A 14191-nucleotide genomic window follows, 5' to 3' on the forward strand; every position below is an offset into this window, starting at 1 on the left:
GCGGTGCGGGGCGGAAAGAAGGAGAACGGGGCCGGGAGGAACGGGCGGAGCGGTTCGGCGGGGCGGTGACACACGGCACGGGCACGGCTCGGTGGGGACAGCGGTGTCGCCGTGAGCGGCAGAGCGGTGGCGCGGGGGTAGGGCGGGGCGCGGGGAGCGGTGCCGCGATCCTTCCGGTTCATGGAGATGATGAATGGGAGCTCACGCGGCTGCGTGACGTGTGCGCCCTGCGTTACGACACGGCACAGCCCCATCTGACCGCCGGGGGGTCCTGACGTCACCGCGACGTCATCTTTAACGTCAGACGTCAAAAACAGCGGGAAACGCAAACCCGAAAATGGGCCACGGGTGTGGGATGTCACTGCTGATGTCATACTCTTTGTCACACGTCAAAAACAGCGAAAAATGCAAACCCGGAAATGGGCCGTGGATGTGTGATGTCACTGCTGACGTCATCTTCTCTGCCACACGTTAAAAGCAGAGTAATTCCTAGGCTGGGAACATCCCAGTGGATCCCAGTGGATCCCTCTGGATCCTGCTGGGTGTGCGGCTCCAGGAGGATCCCGATGCCGGCTCGGGGCTGCCCCGGCCCCGCCGCGGCTTTGCTGCACACGGGGCACACGCAGGGCACACCCAGCCCTTCAGCGGGCACCTGCGGGCGGAGGGAATGCGGGAATGCCCAATCCCACCGGGAATCCTCCAATCCCACCGGGAATTCTCCAATCCTGCCGGGAATCCTCCAATCCCACCGGGAATCCTCCAATCCCACCGGGAATTCTCCAGTCCCGCCGGGAATTCCCCAATCCCGCCCGCTCTCCCGGCCGCACTCACGGTCTGTGGAAGGCACAGCGGCACCCCCGGCTCCTCCTGCAGCCGGAATTGCTGCAGGCAGACGGCGCGGGGCTGCCGTGGGAGGTGACACCGAGCCTGAGGGCGGCTGTGAAATGCCACGGCTGGGAAATCCTGCCTGGAAACAGCCGGGAGCTCAGCCCAGTCCCCAAAACACCCGTGGAGACGGGGATTCCTCCTGATCCGGGCCCACACATCCCCACATCGAATCCCCAACCTGTCCCGGGCCTGGGGTGTGTCCCGAGGGTTATCCCGGTTCATCCCAGCTCCATCTCAGCCTGGGGTGTGTCCCGAGGGTTATCCCGGTTCATCCCAGCCTGTGCCAATCCCAGGATGTCCCCAGGGTTATCCTGGTTCATCCCAGCCTGTGCCAGCCCCGGGATGTCCCCAGGGTTATCCCAGTTCATCCCAGCCTGTGCCAGCCAGGCTGGGTGACCCTGCCACTGCCAGCCCAGCTCTGATCCAGCCAGGAGCCCCCCTTTGTCCCCACTGCTGGGAAAAAGAGGGGGCAACCCCAGGACAGGACGTGAGCAGGGGCTCAGCTTTGGGCACAGATTGGGGGCTCCACTTTGGAGGTTGGGCACTGAGTGGGGGCTCAGGTTTGGGCACAGATTGGGGGCTCAGGTTTGACCCCTGGACTGAGAATTTGGGGGCACTCGGCTCCATCTCGACCCCGAGCGCTCGGGTGCCGCTCTGTCCCCCAGGGCTGTGGCAGATGCCAGCCTGGGCTGTCCCCAAGCCCACGAGGCGTGCCCAGGCTCTTCCTTAGCACTGCCTTTATTTTCACAGGGGGACACGAGGCACGGACAACACCCAAACACAAGGACAGGAGCTGGCCTGAGCCCAGACCTCACCACGAGCACACGGGACACACCACGGGGGACACACAGAGCTGCAGTGTCCTGGCAGGGGGGGACACAGAGGCCAGGGCGGGTGACAAAGCCTTGAAGGCTCCCTGGAGGCCGCAGGGTGACGGAGGACGCGGGGCCGGGTCCCTCCGGAGGCGGCGCGGGGCGAGCGGGCGGGGAGGGGCCATGGCTGGGCCTCCCCGGGGCAGAACTGAGGGTGGGGGGCCTGGCCTGGCCCACGGGGGACCCCCGGAGCTGGGGGGACTGCGGGTGACCCCCAGGAGCCCCTCAGGAGCTCCTCTTGAGGCGCAGGGCGTTGTCCAGGGCCACCAGCTGGCGCAGGAAGCCGCGGTTGGGGATGATCCCGCGGTGGTCCTTGACCGTCTTTATGGCTTCCACCAGGGGCATGTGGTGGCGGATCATGAGGTAGGCGAGGACCAGGGTGGCCGACCTGCTGACCCCGACGGCGCAGTGCACCAGGATCCTCCCTGCGGGGACACAGCGGCGGTGTCACGGCCGGGAAAACCCAAATTCCAAACCCACCCAGCACCCGGGGCCAGGGCTCAGGTGGGCAGCACCTGGCGGGGCAGGAGGGGCTGTGAGGCACCGAGGTCACCCCGTGGCAAAGGGGTCAGCGTGTCCTGGTGGCCCAAAAGGGACAGGAGAGGGCCAGAAGGAGCTCGGGACACAGGCTGGGGGTGTGGCCTGAGGGGACAGTGCTCTCATGCAGCCTGGTCCTCTGGGGAGGGGGTGATGACATCAGGGGACACCACTGGGGTCATCCTGTGAGGGGACACCACTGGGGTCATCCTGTGAGGGGACATTATTGGGGTCATCCTGTGAGGGGACATCATTGGAGTCATCCCATCCAGGGGACACCATCAGGGTGATCCCATGAGGGGTCACCCTCGAGGTGATCCCATCCAGGGGACACCACTGGGGTGATCCCATCCATGGGACACCCTCAAGCTGATCCCACGAGGTGACACCATCCCCACCTTCCTTTCCCAGCACCCTTCACCCCCTCATCTCCCCTCCTCCCCAGGGCAGCTCCCCCTGCCCCTCCTCCGTCTCCTCCCGGGGACCTTCGTTGAGGGCCTGGTGGATGAAGTCAGCGGCGGGGTAGAAGTAGGGGCTCATGTCGAAGGAGGGCGAGTCGTGCGCCTCGATGCCCAGGTAGCGGATGCCCGTGCCCTCGTAGAGCTCGGCGCCGCCGCGCCAGCGGCAGTGCGAGGCGTTCAGCACGTGGGTGATGCGCAGCGCCAGCAGCTCCCGCCGGTTGGACGCGATGTCCCTGCGGGCACAGCGGGGAGGGGACACCTCAGGGCACCAGAAGTGTCCCAGCACACCCAGGAAGGCCGTCCTGGATGGGGGTTTCAGGATGAGAGGGCTGGGTGTGAAAACCCGGCAGGATTTTTGGGGTTGTTGGGGTTTATGGAGATCTCACGGCCCTGGCTCCGTGCACGCCCTCCCTGCACAGCCCTGTCACCTCCTCCCCCTCTGTCCCAGCTCAGTCTCTGCAGGGACACGGGCACAGCACAGAGGGGACACCTCAGACCGCCAGAAGTGTCCCAGCACGGTGGAAAGGCCGTCCTGGATGAACAGAAGGAGCTCGGGACACAGGCTGGAGCTGTGACCTGAGGGGACAGTGCTCTCATCCAGCCTGTTCCTCTGGGGAGGGGGTTTCTGGCTGAGAGAGCTGGGTGTAAAAACCTGGTGGATCTTTGAGGATTTGGGGATTTAAGGCAATTTCAGAGCTCGAGGACAACCCAGCTGTGCCCAGCTGTGACCTCCCTGCCTCCTCCTTCCCTTTCATGGGTTTGGGTGGTTTTTTGTAACCGGGTGAAAAATGCCTGCATTGCGGGCCTTGGGCGGTCATTATCGGGTCAGAAATACAAATAATACGGGTGTCACCTCGTTATTGGGTGATTAACACTTAAATAACCCTGCAAAGAGTCAGAGGCGCTCCATTTTACCCCCTTTCTCTACCTTGCTACTCAGAGCTCACGGCTCTGAGTGTGTAAGGAGGTAAGAAATGACAAACGCCCAAATCCGGACACGACCCGCGACCTCCATGTGTCACCTCCGACCCCGGCAGGGCCGGAGGGGCCGGCGCTGGCCCAGCCACACTCACTGGTCGCCCAGGTAGAGGCCGGGCCACACCTCGTCGGCGTGGTTGCAGGCGGTTTTGCCGGTGTAGAGCAGCCGCTCCAGCTCGAACACGCTGAGGATGGGGCGGCCCCCGCGCTCGTCCCGCGGGGCGCGGCTCGGGGAGCGGCCGCTGTTCCTGTAGAGCCTGGACAGGAACGCCATGGGAGCCGCCCAGAGCCACACGGCATGCCTGGGGGGGCGGCGGGGGCCGGGCGGGGGGCTGGGGGTCGCTCCTGCTGCTGCTGCCACCCACGGTCCTGTGGGGAAGGAGGGGAGAGGCTGTCAGGAGAAAACGGCTCCTCACCGGGGGCTGGGGGCGTCCGGGGGAGGGATGGGGATGGGAAAGGGGCTGGAGCACCAGGAGGGGCTGGGGGAGCTGGAAAGGGGCTGGAGAATTCCTGAGGGAGCTGGGAAGGGGCTGGAGAATTCCTGAGGGAGCTGGGAAGGGGCTGGAGAATTCCTGAGGGAGCTGGGAAGGGGCTCAGCCTGGAGCAAAGGAGGCTCAGGGGGGACCCTGTGGCTCTGCACAGCCCCTGCCAGGAGGGGACAGCCGGGGGGATTTGGGATCTGCTCCAGGAACAGGGACAGGAGGAGAGGGAACGGCCCCAGGCTGGGCCAGGGGAGGGGCAGGGGGGGACAGCAGCAGGAATTTCTCCATGGAAAGGATGTTCAGGCCTTGGAAGTGCCCAGGGGGGTTGGAGTCACCAAGGAACAGCTGGAGGTGGCACTCGGTGCTCGGGGCTGGGGACAAGGAGGGCACCGGGCACAGCTCGGGTTCGATGGTCCTGGAGGGCCTTCCCAGCCTCGGGGATTTTGGGGTTCTCTGGAGCTGCAGTTTGGGGTCTCTGCTGCAGACACAGCCCAGAGCAGCTGGGTCTCACCCTGCTGGTGCCGGGCTGCCCACCCAGCGCCAGCCCAGCACCAGCCCAGCATTCCCCAAAGCCCCCCCAGGAGGGAAAAGGAAAACTGCTGGGGAGAGGCTCCGGCTGTGCCAGGGCTGGGGAGAGGCTCCGGCTGTGCCAGGGCTGGGGAGAGGCTCCGGCTGTGCCAGGGCTGGGGAGAGGCTCCGGCTGTGCCAGGGCTGGGGAGAGGCTCCGGCTGTGCCGGGGCTGGGGAGAGGCTCCGGCTGTGCCAGAGCCCCGCGTCCCCACGGGCCCGGCTCTCGCTCCAGCCCCGCCACCTTGGGCCGAGGCCGCCTTGGCAGGAGATGCTGCCCTGCACTGGGGCCACCTCTGCTGCCAGGGGACGGTGCCAGCTCGGAGCTGGCGCTGCCAGGAGCGGCGGCCAGGCCCGGGCACGGCCCCAGCAGCGGGGAGGAAAAGCCCCGAGCAGGTGGAGGATTCCAGATGGCACCAGGCAGCCTGGCCGGGGCCCAGCGCCTCCAGGGCGGCACAAAACCCTGCAGGGAGGGCGGGGCAGGGTTAACCCTCCGTGGGCACCGGCCTGCAGCTGCCCCGGGGCACCTACGGCTGCTCTGGCTGGGGAAGGGTTAACTGGGGGCATAAGGAAGGTCCTGCAGGGCACAGCCCCGCTCCCAAACCTTGGCACCGCTCCCAAACCTTGGCACTGCTGTCGCACATCTGCAAGGACCCTCCCCCGCGCAGCTCCTGCTGCCAGATGTGCCCCGAGAGGCCTTTTTGCTCTGCCTTCGCTGCTGCCCCTCCCTCGGGAGGACGAATTCTCCTTCTCACCCCGCTGCTGCCGCCCTGGAGCCCGGCTGGGGCTGGGGGGGCGCAGCGACCTCGGACCGGCCCGGCCGGGCACCGCCTGTCCCTCCTCGGGGACACCCCCGAGGCTCCTGTCCCTCCTCGGGGACACCCCCGAGGCTCCTGTTCCTCCTCGGGGACAGCCCCGAGGCTCCTGTCCCTCCTCGGCTCCCTCCTCCTGGGAGGAAGGAGCCCCCGGAGCCTCCGGGCATTTCTTGGCACCGCGGAGGACAAGACAGGCAAGGGCAGGGGGGAGCTCGGGGGGAGCCCAGAGGGACCCAGCGATGTCCCCCTGTCCCTTCCCTGCCCGGGGGGGCGGTCAGACCCTGCCGGGCACCCCGGGGCGCTGCCAGCCCTGCCCGGGTGTCACCGCTGTCCCCAGCACAGCTCAGCCCAGGGCCGGGGCGTCCTCCCTGCTCCGACCCCCCCTGGGCTCCTCCGGGCTGGGAACCCGGGCCCGGCAGAGCCCCCCGGCCCGGCAGAGTCCCCCCGGTCCGGCAGAGCCCCCCGGCCCGGCAGAGCCCCCCCGGCCCGGCAGAGCCCCCCTGGCCCGGCAGAGCCCCCCGGCCCCGCAGAGCCCCCCCGGCCCCTCGGGCGCTGGGTGACCTTGGCCGGGGCTGGGGAGCGGCTGGAGCGTGGGGAGGGCTGGAGGGGCGGAATTCCAGCCCCTCTTACCACGGCTGGGCTGGAAAAACACAAATCCCCCGGCCCGGGCTGCGGCCGCCCCCAGCCCCGGGGGGCTCGGGGGAGAGGCTGTGACCCACACCGGGGCTGGAACAGCCCTTGGAACCCCCCTGCCAGCCCCGGGGGGCTCAGGGAGGAGCCTCTGCCCCACACCGGGGCTGGAGCAGCCCCCGAGCGCCCCTGGCCCCTCCCGGGCCCTGGCTGGGGGCAGAGCCGGGGGCTGCGTGCTGCTCCCCCCGCCCTGAGCCCGGCCCGGAGGGAGGGGAAGGAGGGGAAGGACCCGGGGGGTGGGGGGATTGTCCTCTGGGGTGGGGGAAGGGCCCGGGGGGAGCGGGGAGCAGTGCAGGATTCAGGGATGACCCCGGGGGATGCAGGGAGAGGTGCAGGATGCAGGGATGACCCCGGGGGATGCAGAACCGATCCCATGGGATGCAGGAGAGGTGCAGGATGCAGGGAATGATCCCATGGGATGCAGGGAGCGGTGCGGGATGCAGGGATGGTCCCATGGGACGCAGGAGGGAGCCGAGCCGAGGCTCCGGGCCAGCCCGGGAGGGCGGGGAGCGCCGGGCCAGCCCCGCGCGTACCTTGGCGAGCGCCGGGAGCCGGGGCAGGATCGGAGCGGGATCAGCTCCAGTCGGCCATGTCCGCGTCTCGCTGCTGCCGCCGCCGCTGGAGAGAGGCTGATGTAGGAACATCTATTTTAAGGCATGACATGGCCAGAGGCAGCGTTGTTTATGCCAGGCTGGGCGCGGAGGGGACCGCGGGACACGCGCGGCAGCGACAGCGACAACAGCAGCGTCCCCAGAGCGCGGGCAGCGCCCGTCCCCCTCCGCTCCTCCCGGAGCCGCCGAGAGGAGGAAACGCTGCCAAAGCGGCGCTGAGAACGTGAATTCCCTCCCCGGGGAGCTGCAGCCGTCTCCAGGCGAGGTTTTTCTGTGGTTTTTATTTTTTTCCAGCTGGCCTCGTCCTCCCCCTCCCTTTGTGCATCCAGGGCTCGCTGAGGTTTTCTCCGTTTGCAAAGAAAATAAACCTTGGGCTGATGTGGGGATGTCAAATCAGAGTGGCTTGGCTCGGAAAGGACCTTAAAGATCACCTCGTTCTGTGGTTCCATGGTTCCATTCCAAATTAAGACAATTTACAATTTCCTGTCGAAGTCAGGGAATATTTTTTTTCCCCTGGGGGAAAAAAACCCTACATAAAAAAAAAATTAAAAAAAAAAAAAAAAAAAAAAAAAAAAAAAAAAAAAAAAGAAAAAAAGAGGGGACTCGCTCACGACTGAAGCTTTTTTGTTGTTGTTTTGACAGCTTCTAAACGCCACCATTCGTTTCACAAGTGCTGCAATGTTTCAGTTAAACATTTTCCAGGCGGAATCTGCTCCCTTTCCCTTTGAAGCGCTGCCTTCCCGGAGAAAAGTTTGACTCAGATCGGGAAGTGGGAGTGTGGTGGGAAAAACAACCGAGGGAGAATGGAAATGAATTATTCAGGCTGAACATCCCCGGATTTACGGCGGGCCCTCCCCCAGTCCTGCTCGATTGAAGCCCGGCAATTTCTCCTTTTGTTTTTGTTTGTTTGTGGTTTTTTTTGCAGTTGACCCGTGTTTATCCTGGGATATAATCCCGGGATTATCCCAGGATTGAGCAGGGGGTTCCTGGGCGGGGGCTGCTTCTCCGTCCTCACTGAGCCCGTGGGATTTTCCAGCTTGGGAAAAACCCGTCCTGAACGCTGGGAAATGCGGCTGGTGATCCCTACCTGCAGAAAAACCGAGTTTTCACTCCTGCCCGGCCACACTCCCCAAAAATCGGGCGCTGGGTGGGAATCCCTGAGCTCTGTCAGACACTTCAGCGCAGCCAGCAGAGCCCCGGCCCTCCGCAGGGAATCGCCTGCCCAGCAGGGTGGAAAACGTCTCTGAACACAAACACCTGCAAGCCCCGGCACAGGAGGTTAAATGTGAATTTAAAATAAAAGAAAAAACCCACAACACGGCAGAAAAGGAGGTGGATGAGTGTTCTGCAGAGCGTTGCCTCCAGTGACAACGCCAGGATCGCTCCGAGGAGCTGCCAGGAGGGCCCGGCACAGCCACGAGGGCTCCTCGGATAAATTTCAGCTGCACCCAGGAAAAGATCGGGGATTTCTGTGCTCAGGCACGGCCCAGAGCCCTCTGCTCCCCCCGTTCCCCGATTTATCCGCTCGGAGAAGCTCCTGGAGCTGCTGCCCTTGGAGTCACGAGGCAGAGCCTGGAGCTGGGCCAGCCCCGGGGCTCTGTGTCACTGTCACCTGCTCCCAGCCCCTGGGCTCGGTGTCACTGTCACCTGCTCCCTACTCTGTCCCAGCCCCTGGGCTCTGTGTCACTGTCACCTGCTCCCAGCCCCTGGGCTCGGTGTCACTGTCCCCTGCTCCCTGCTCTGTCCCAGCCCCTGGGCTCTGTGTCACTGTCACCTCCTCCCTGCTGTGCCCCTGAGCAGCTCCTGAAGGGCCTGGCAAGGAAAATCCCCCCCGAGAACAAATCCCTGAGGCACAGGGAAGGATTTAAAGGCCAGCCCAGATCTCTGCCTCCTCCTGGCAGCGTTTCCTCGGAGCTGTTCCCTCGGGGAAGCTGCAGGACAGGTCACAGGAATGTCCAGGGGCCCTGTCACCTCCTGTCCCTGCCAGCTGCAGGACAGGTCACAGGAATGTCCAGGGGCCCTGCCACCTCCTGTCCCTGCCAGCTGCAGGACAGGACAGCTCTGTGTCCTGTCACCCCCTGGCTGTGCCCGCTGTGTCACCGCCGGTGCTCCATGGTACACCCAAAGGATTTGGGAGCAGGGGCTGGGCAGGGACCTGAGAGCAGGGCCAGGGCTGCAGGAGTCCCTGGGATGGGATTGGGATGGGAATTTGGGATGGGATGGGATCAGTGGGATGGGATAATGGGATGGGATGGGATGGGATGGGATGGGATGGGATGGGATGGGATGGGATGGGATGGGATGGGATGGGATGGGATGGGATGGGATGGGATGGGATGGGATGGGATGGGATGGGATGGGATGGGAATTTGGGATGGGATGGGATCAGTGGGCTGGGGTAATGGGCTGGGCTGGGATCACTGGGATGGGATGGGATCACTGGGATGGGATGGGATGGGATGGGATGGGATGGGATCACTGGGATGGGATGGGATCACTGGGATGGGATGGGATGGGATGGGATGGGATGGGATGGGATCACTGGGATGGGATGGGATGGGATAATGGGATGGGATAATGGAATGGGATGGGATGACTGGGATGGGATGGGATGGGATAATGGGATGGGATGGGATCACTGGGATGGGATCACTGGGATGGGATCACTGGGATGGGAGCGCGGCTGGAAAAGTTCCCGGATGCAGCCACTGGAGGCTGCTCTGGTCATACATAAATCACCTCTGAGCTCTGTCACACTGCGGCTCGGCCCAAGGCGGGAAGGGCAGGGGAGCTCCAGAGCCGCTCTTGGCCGGCTTTAAACTCAAAATTAATTTTTAATTTTAATACCAAAATACCCAGAAGACCCTTCCCAAACCTTCCCAAACCTTCCCAAACCTTCCCTTCCCAAACCTTCCCCAGGAATTCCCTTCCCTTGGAATTCCCATTTTCCCTGGCTCCATGTTTCTGTTTTGAAGCTGATCAGACCCCACCATGATTTTGATTTTCCCAATCCCATTCCAGGAATTGTTCTCCCCCTGAAAATCCACCTGCGTGATTCCCCAGGCCGGGAATCCTTCCCTGCTCCTCCCCTGAAGGCTCTCACTTGGATCTGTCGATCTATTCCAACAAAACCCTGGAATTTCCCGGTTCCATCCCAGCCCTTTGTAGAACCCTCCACGTCTCCAGGTCAGGATTTCACCAGCACACCCTGCTGTGCCTCGGGATGGTTTTTTAAATGGTTTTTTACCATTTGCGCTGGATTTTACCATTTTTTGTTGAGGAACAGCTCTGGTTCCATTGGGACCAGAGCTCCTGGCCCTCGGTGGGAACAGGGCTTGGGCTTCCAGCCCGGTTTTCCATCTGCTGCCAGCATGGAAATTCTGCTGTGGCAGGAAGGAGAACCCAGCAGAGCCACTGATTTAGCTGGGAAAGGGCGGCCAGAGCATCCCCCAAACCCTCCCAAAGGAAAATCCTTCCCCCAGCAGGAATTTGCTGCTGTGGTGAGAAACCCTCTGGTTTTCTGCACCAATATTAATTTTAGCTAAAAAAAAAGAGGAAAAGGTCACGGAGGACAAAAGGTTGGGAGGTGATAAAATCCAAACCTTCTGCTGCCCCCCACAGCCCTGACAGCCTGAGCTGCTTTGCCTAATGGAAACAGGCAGCAGAGAGCAGTTTGGCTTTAATAATTCTAATTATTCCACGGCGTTGTGAAATAAATTAGAAATCCAAATGAAATCAGCGTCCCGTGGCACGGGGAAATGTTCAGTCACAGAGCGCAGGCACCGAAATCCATCCTGGGGCCTGCCTTGCGTAGATCAGACAGAAAATAATAGAAATTATGCTGAGAAACAGGAGAGAAAATTAAAGCACCTGGTGGCTGCTGCAAAGCAGGAATCCTCAGGCTCAGCCTCCTGCCAGGGACTCCTCTTCCCAAATTTGCTGTCCCCTCTTCCCCACCCTGCCCTTCTCCCCGGGATCTGCACTGGGAGCCCCCGGGCTGGAATGTCCCCGTCCCCTGGGACACAGCAGGGCACAGCTCGGCCCTGCTAAGCCGGGTTTAACAGAGCCAGACCTGCAGGGTCACACCGGGCTGGGGGAGAGGGAGAGGGGAAAGGGAGAGGGGAAAGGGAGAGAGGAAAGGGAGAGGGGAAAGGGAGAGGGGAAAAGGGAGAGGGGAAAGCGAGAAGGGGAAAGGGAGAGAGGAAAGGGAGAGAGGAAAGGGAGAGAGGAAAAGGGAGAGGGGAAAAGGGAGAGGGGAAAAGGGAGAGGGGAAAAGGGAGAGGGGAAAAGGGAGAGGGGAAAAGGGAGAGGGGAAAGGGAGAGGGGAAGGGAGAGGGGAAAAGGGAGAGGGGAAAAGGGAGAGGGGAAAGGGAGAGGGGAAAGGGAGAGGGAACAGGGAGAGGGGAAAGGGAGAGGGGAACAGGGAGAGGGGAAAGGGAGAGGGAAAAGGGAGAGGGGAACAGGGAGAGGGGAACAGGGAGAGGGGAAAGGGAGAGGGAAAAGGGAGAGGGGAAAGGGAGGGATGTCCTCGCTCCTTCCAGGCTGCACCACCACCAAACTCCCTCCTGTCAGTAGGAGGGGAACTGAGCCCAGCTTCGGTGTAACCCTAATGAATCCTCCAGTAAATCTTTCAGTTACAGTAAATTTATTCTTTTGATTTCCCTTTCTCCCTCTCCACCTTGTTTCATGTGAGCCGGGTTGGGTTTTTTTATTTTCCCTCCTCTTTTATCCGATGTTCTGGCAGCCGCTCCCTTTTTCCTTTCTCCCCATTTTGAAGCCCCGGTGAAAAAGCTGCGGCTGCTCCCAGGGAAAGGGAAAGGTCCCCTTGGGAATGCTCAGACACCCCCACAAGGACCCCTCTTCGACTGCTGCCATGGAAACACATCCAAATATCTCGTTCGAGGGAGGGGCTGAAGGATTCTGAGAGCTGAAGGATTCCGAGAGCTCCTCCCTTCCCTGCTCCCAAATCCTCTGGGACACCCACGCTGTCCCCGGGTGGTTTCACCGCTCCCCAAATGTGTTTTCTCCACTCTCAGGCCCTCAGAGAGGCTCCAGGTCTGGAGGAGCTCGGATAAAAGTTGTTCCACAGCCCATCCCTGGCTTTCCTGGGAGCTGGGCTCTGGGACGGAGGGGAATTCGGGGTGGGAATGTCAAACACTCACCCAGGGTGAGCTCCCGGCTGAGAGGGGCCGAGCACAGCAGTGCCAAACACCCGGACTGCGCCTCCTGTCCCCCCCTGCTCTCCCCCGCGGGGTTTTTGTCACAAAAGCGGTTCTGGGGCCACTTCATCACTGCTCCCTTCCCTTTTGGAAAGCGCTGACGCGCGATTATCGCCGTGATTAACGCTCTTGTGCAGCTAATTGTAATTACACCTCCTCGTCCCCAGCCTCAATTACTCACGCTCGCCTCAGCCCGATGTTTTCGTCTCTCCGAGTTCTGGAAGTTGTCTGGGCCGGATAAACACTCGCAGGGAACCATCCCAGCCTCCCGAACTGCTCTGATTTCTCCGCGGGGATTCATTCCAGCCCTCAATAATGAATAAAGGCCGGATCTGGTGTAAATCAGGGCAGCTCCCCCTGCTAAGGTGATTTACAGCACGGGAGGTGGCGGATGTTTCACGAGAAGCCGCTGCCAGCCCAGGAAATATTGCTGAGGGAGTTCCCACCTAGCCACAAATCCATCATTTTTCTTTTCCCGGCCCCAAACTCTGCTGTGCTGGAACGACCAGCACGGCTGGGACACACCGCAGCACCTGGAAATGCCACAAATCCTCCTAAATCATCCCAAATCCTCCTAAATCATCCCAAATCATCCCAAATCATCCCAAATCATCCCAAATCATCCCAAATCATCCCAAATCATCCCAAATCATCCCAAATCATCCTTTCCCCGGCCTTGGTGCCCAACCCGCACCCTCCGAGGTCGGAGCATCAACTCCCGCAGCGCTGAGAGGGAAGGGGAGGCGAATTAAATGAAAAGTGAAACGATCCCGTTGTTGTCGGGGTGGTTTCCAAATGAACCCATCAAAGCCGGGAGAATGATCGGAGCTGATGGCTCTGGATCAGCGACGAGATAAAAGGGAGATTGGGGAGCTGCTCCACTCTGCAGGACTGCCCAGCCCGGGCGAATTAATTGCTCCCTTCTGCAGTTTTAATTAAGTGCAGCCTCCTGGAGGAGCTCCCAAAGCTCCCTGGACGAGCCCTGAACTCCCTGGAGCAGCTCCTGCCACAGAGAACAGGGAAATGTTGGATTGAATGGAAAATCTGCAGGATTGGGCTCTCCTGACCCCAGGGACAGCTCTGGGAGCTCAGCAGAGCACAGAGAACAGGGAAATGTTGGATTGAATGGAAAATCTGCAGGATTGGGCTCTCCTGGCCCCAGGGACAGCTCTGGGAGCTCAGCACAGCACAGAGAACTGGGAAATGTTGGATTTAATGGAAAATCTGCAGGATTGGGCACTCCTGGCCCTAGGGACAGCTCTGGGCAAGGACAGCTCCAGGCTCCACAGCTGGGGAATCCCACTCCAGCCGTGGCTGTGGGTTCATTCCCAGTTTATCCCACAGGGAACAGCTCTGTGGCCCCTCTCAGCCTCCAGGACCCTGCAGCTCGAGCCAAGTTTTCCCTCAGCCCTAAAAAGAACGGATTAACCTTTTCCAGTTAATTTCTCCGAACTCCAAACTCATTATCTTTTCATTCTTCTCCCATCCTTTCCCTGCCAAGGGACGGAAATCAGGACAGGACTCCTGGGCTTTCTAAATCCTGCAATATTTATCACCTGGAGCCCTGTTCCCGACAGGAGCGCCCGGCACTGGAGCTTTTGTTCTGAGATAAAACCAGTCAGGGACACTGGGGCAGCGCTGGGAGCACCATCCTGAGGCCAGCCCTGAGGGGAAAAGACAATTCCAGCCAGGAAAAGCCCGACCACTCACTGAAATTCAGATTATTTTTGTTGTTGCTGGGCCTGTTTCTGAGCAAGGACCAGGAAGAGGGAGAGAGCAGCAGGAGGGAGGTGGGAGAAAGGAAGAGGGAACAAGAAAAAAGCTTGAATAAACAAAAATAAGGGAAAGATTTTTGGGAATAAAAGGAGGCCGCACAGAGGGATTGGGATTCAGGCTGGCTCCGTCTGCAGCTTTCCAAACCATACGATACATCCAAGGAAAAGGCAGACAGCACATGTGAGCAACAATTACAGGTGGCTGAATTAATTAGCTCCAAATCCCAACACCCCCAAACATCAGGCGCTGGGATTGCAGACCCTGAGCTGGTTCACTGCCGAATCCCAAAGCCCAGA

At 61.3% G+C, this 14191-nt stretch overlaps 1 protein-coding gene and 1 non-coding gene across 2 annotated transcripts; one reads left to right on the forward strand and one right to left on the reverse strand.

Moving 5' to 3' along the window:
- Window positions 1-167: 167 nt before the first annotated feature.
- Window positions 168-260, forward strand: LOC134562672 (small nucleolar RNA U13). The gene has a single exon (XR_010083237.1). It is a non-coding gene; the product is annotated as a small nucleolar RNA U13 (small nucleolar RNA).
- Window positions 261-1607: 1347 nt separating this feature from the next.
- On the reverse strand, window positions 1608-7263 carry LOC134562650 (dual specificity protein phosphatase 26-like). Its single transcript, XM_063420144.1, has 4 exons — window positions 6823-7263; window positions 3832-4105; window positions 2783-2991; window positions 1608-2185 (listed from the first exon to the last, which is right to left on the reverse strand). Exons 2-4 carry the CDS (start codon window positions 4008-4010, stop codon window positions 1986-1988), a joined length of 588 nt encoding a protein of 195 aa, XP_063276214.1. The 5' UTR covers window positions 4011-4105; window positions 6823-7263; the 3' UTR covers window positions 1608-1985.
- Between the last annotated feature and the right edge of the window lie 6928 nt (window positions 7264-14191).

This window comes from Prinia subflava, chromosome 29 (assembly GCF_021018805.1).
Source record: "Prinia subflava isolate CZ2003 ecotype Zambia chromosome 29, Cam_Psub_1.2, whole genome shotgun sequence".
Lineage (NCBI taxonomy): Eukaryota > Metazoa > Chordata > Aves > Passeriformes > Cisticolidae > Prinia > Prinia subflava.

Coding starts and splice junctions, on each gene's coding strand:
- LOC134562650 (XM_063420144.1), bottom strand. CDS start 4,010: ATGGCGTTCCTGTCCAGGCTCTACAGGAACAGCGGCCGCTCCCCGAGC. Junction 2,992..3,831: donor GGCCTCTACCTGGGCGACCA/GTGAGTGTGGCT, acceptor CTGTGCCCGCAG/GGACATCGCGTCCAACCGGC. Junction 2,186..2,782: donor CCACCAGGCCCTCAACGAAG/GTCCCCGGGAGG, acceptor GTGTCCCCGCAG/GGAGGATCCTGGTGCACTGC.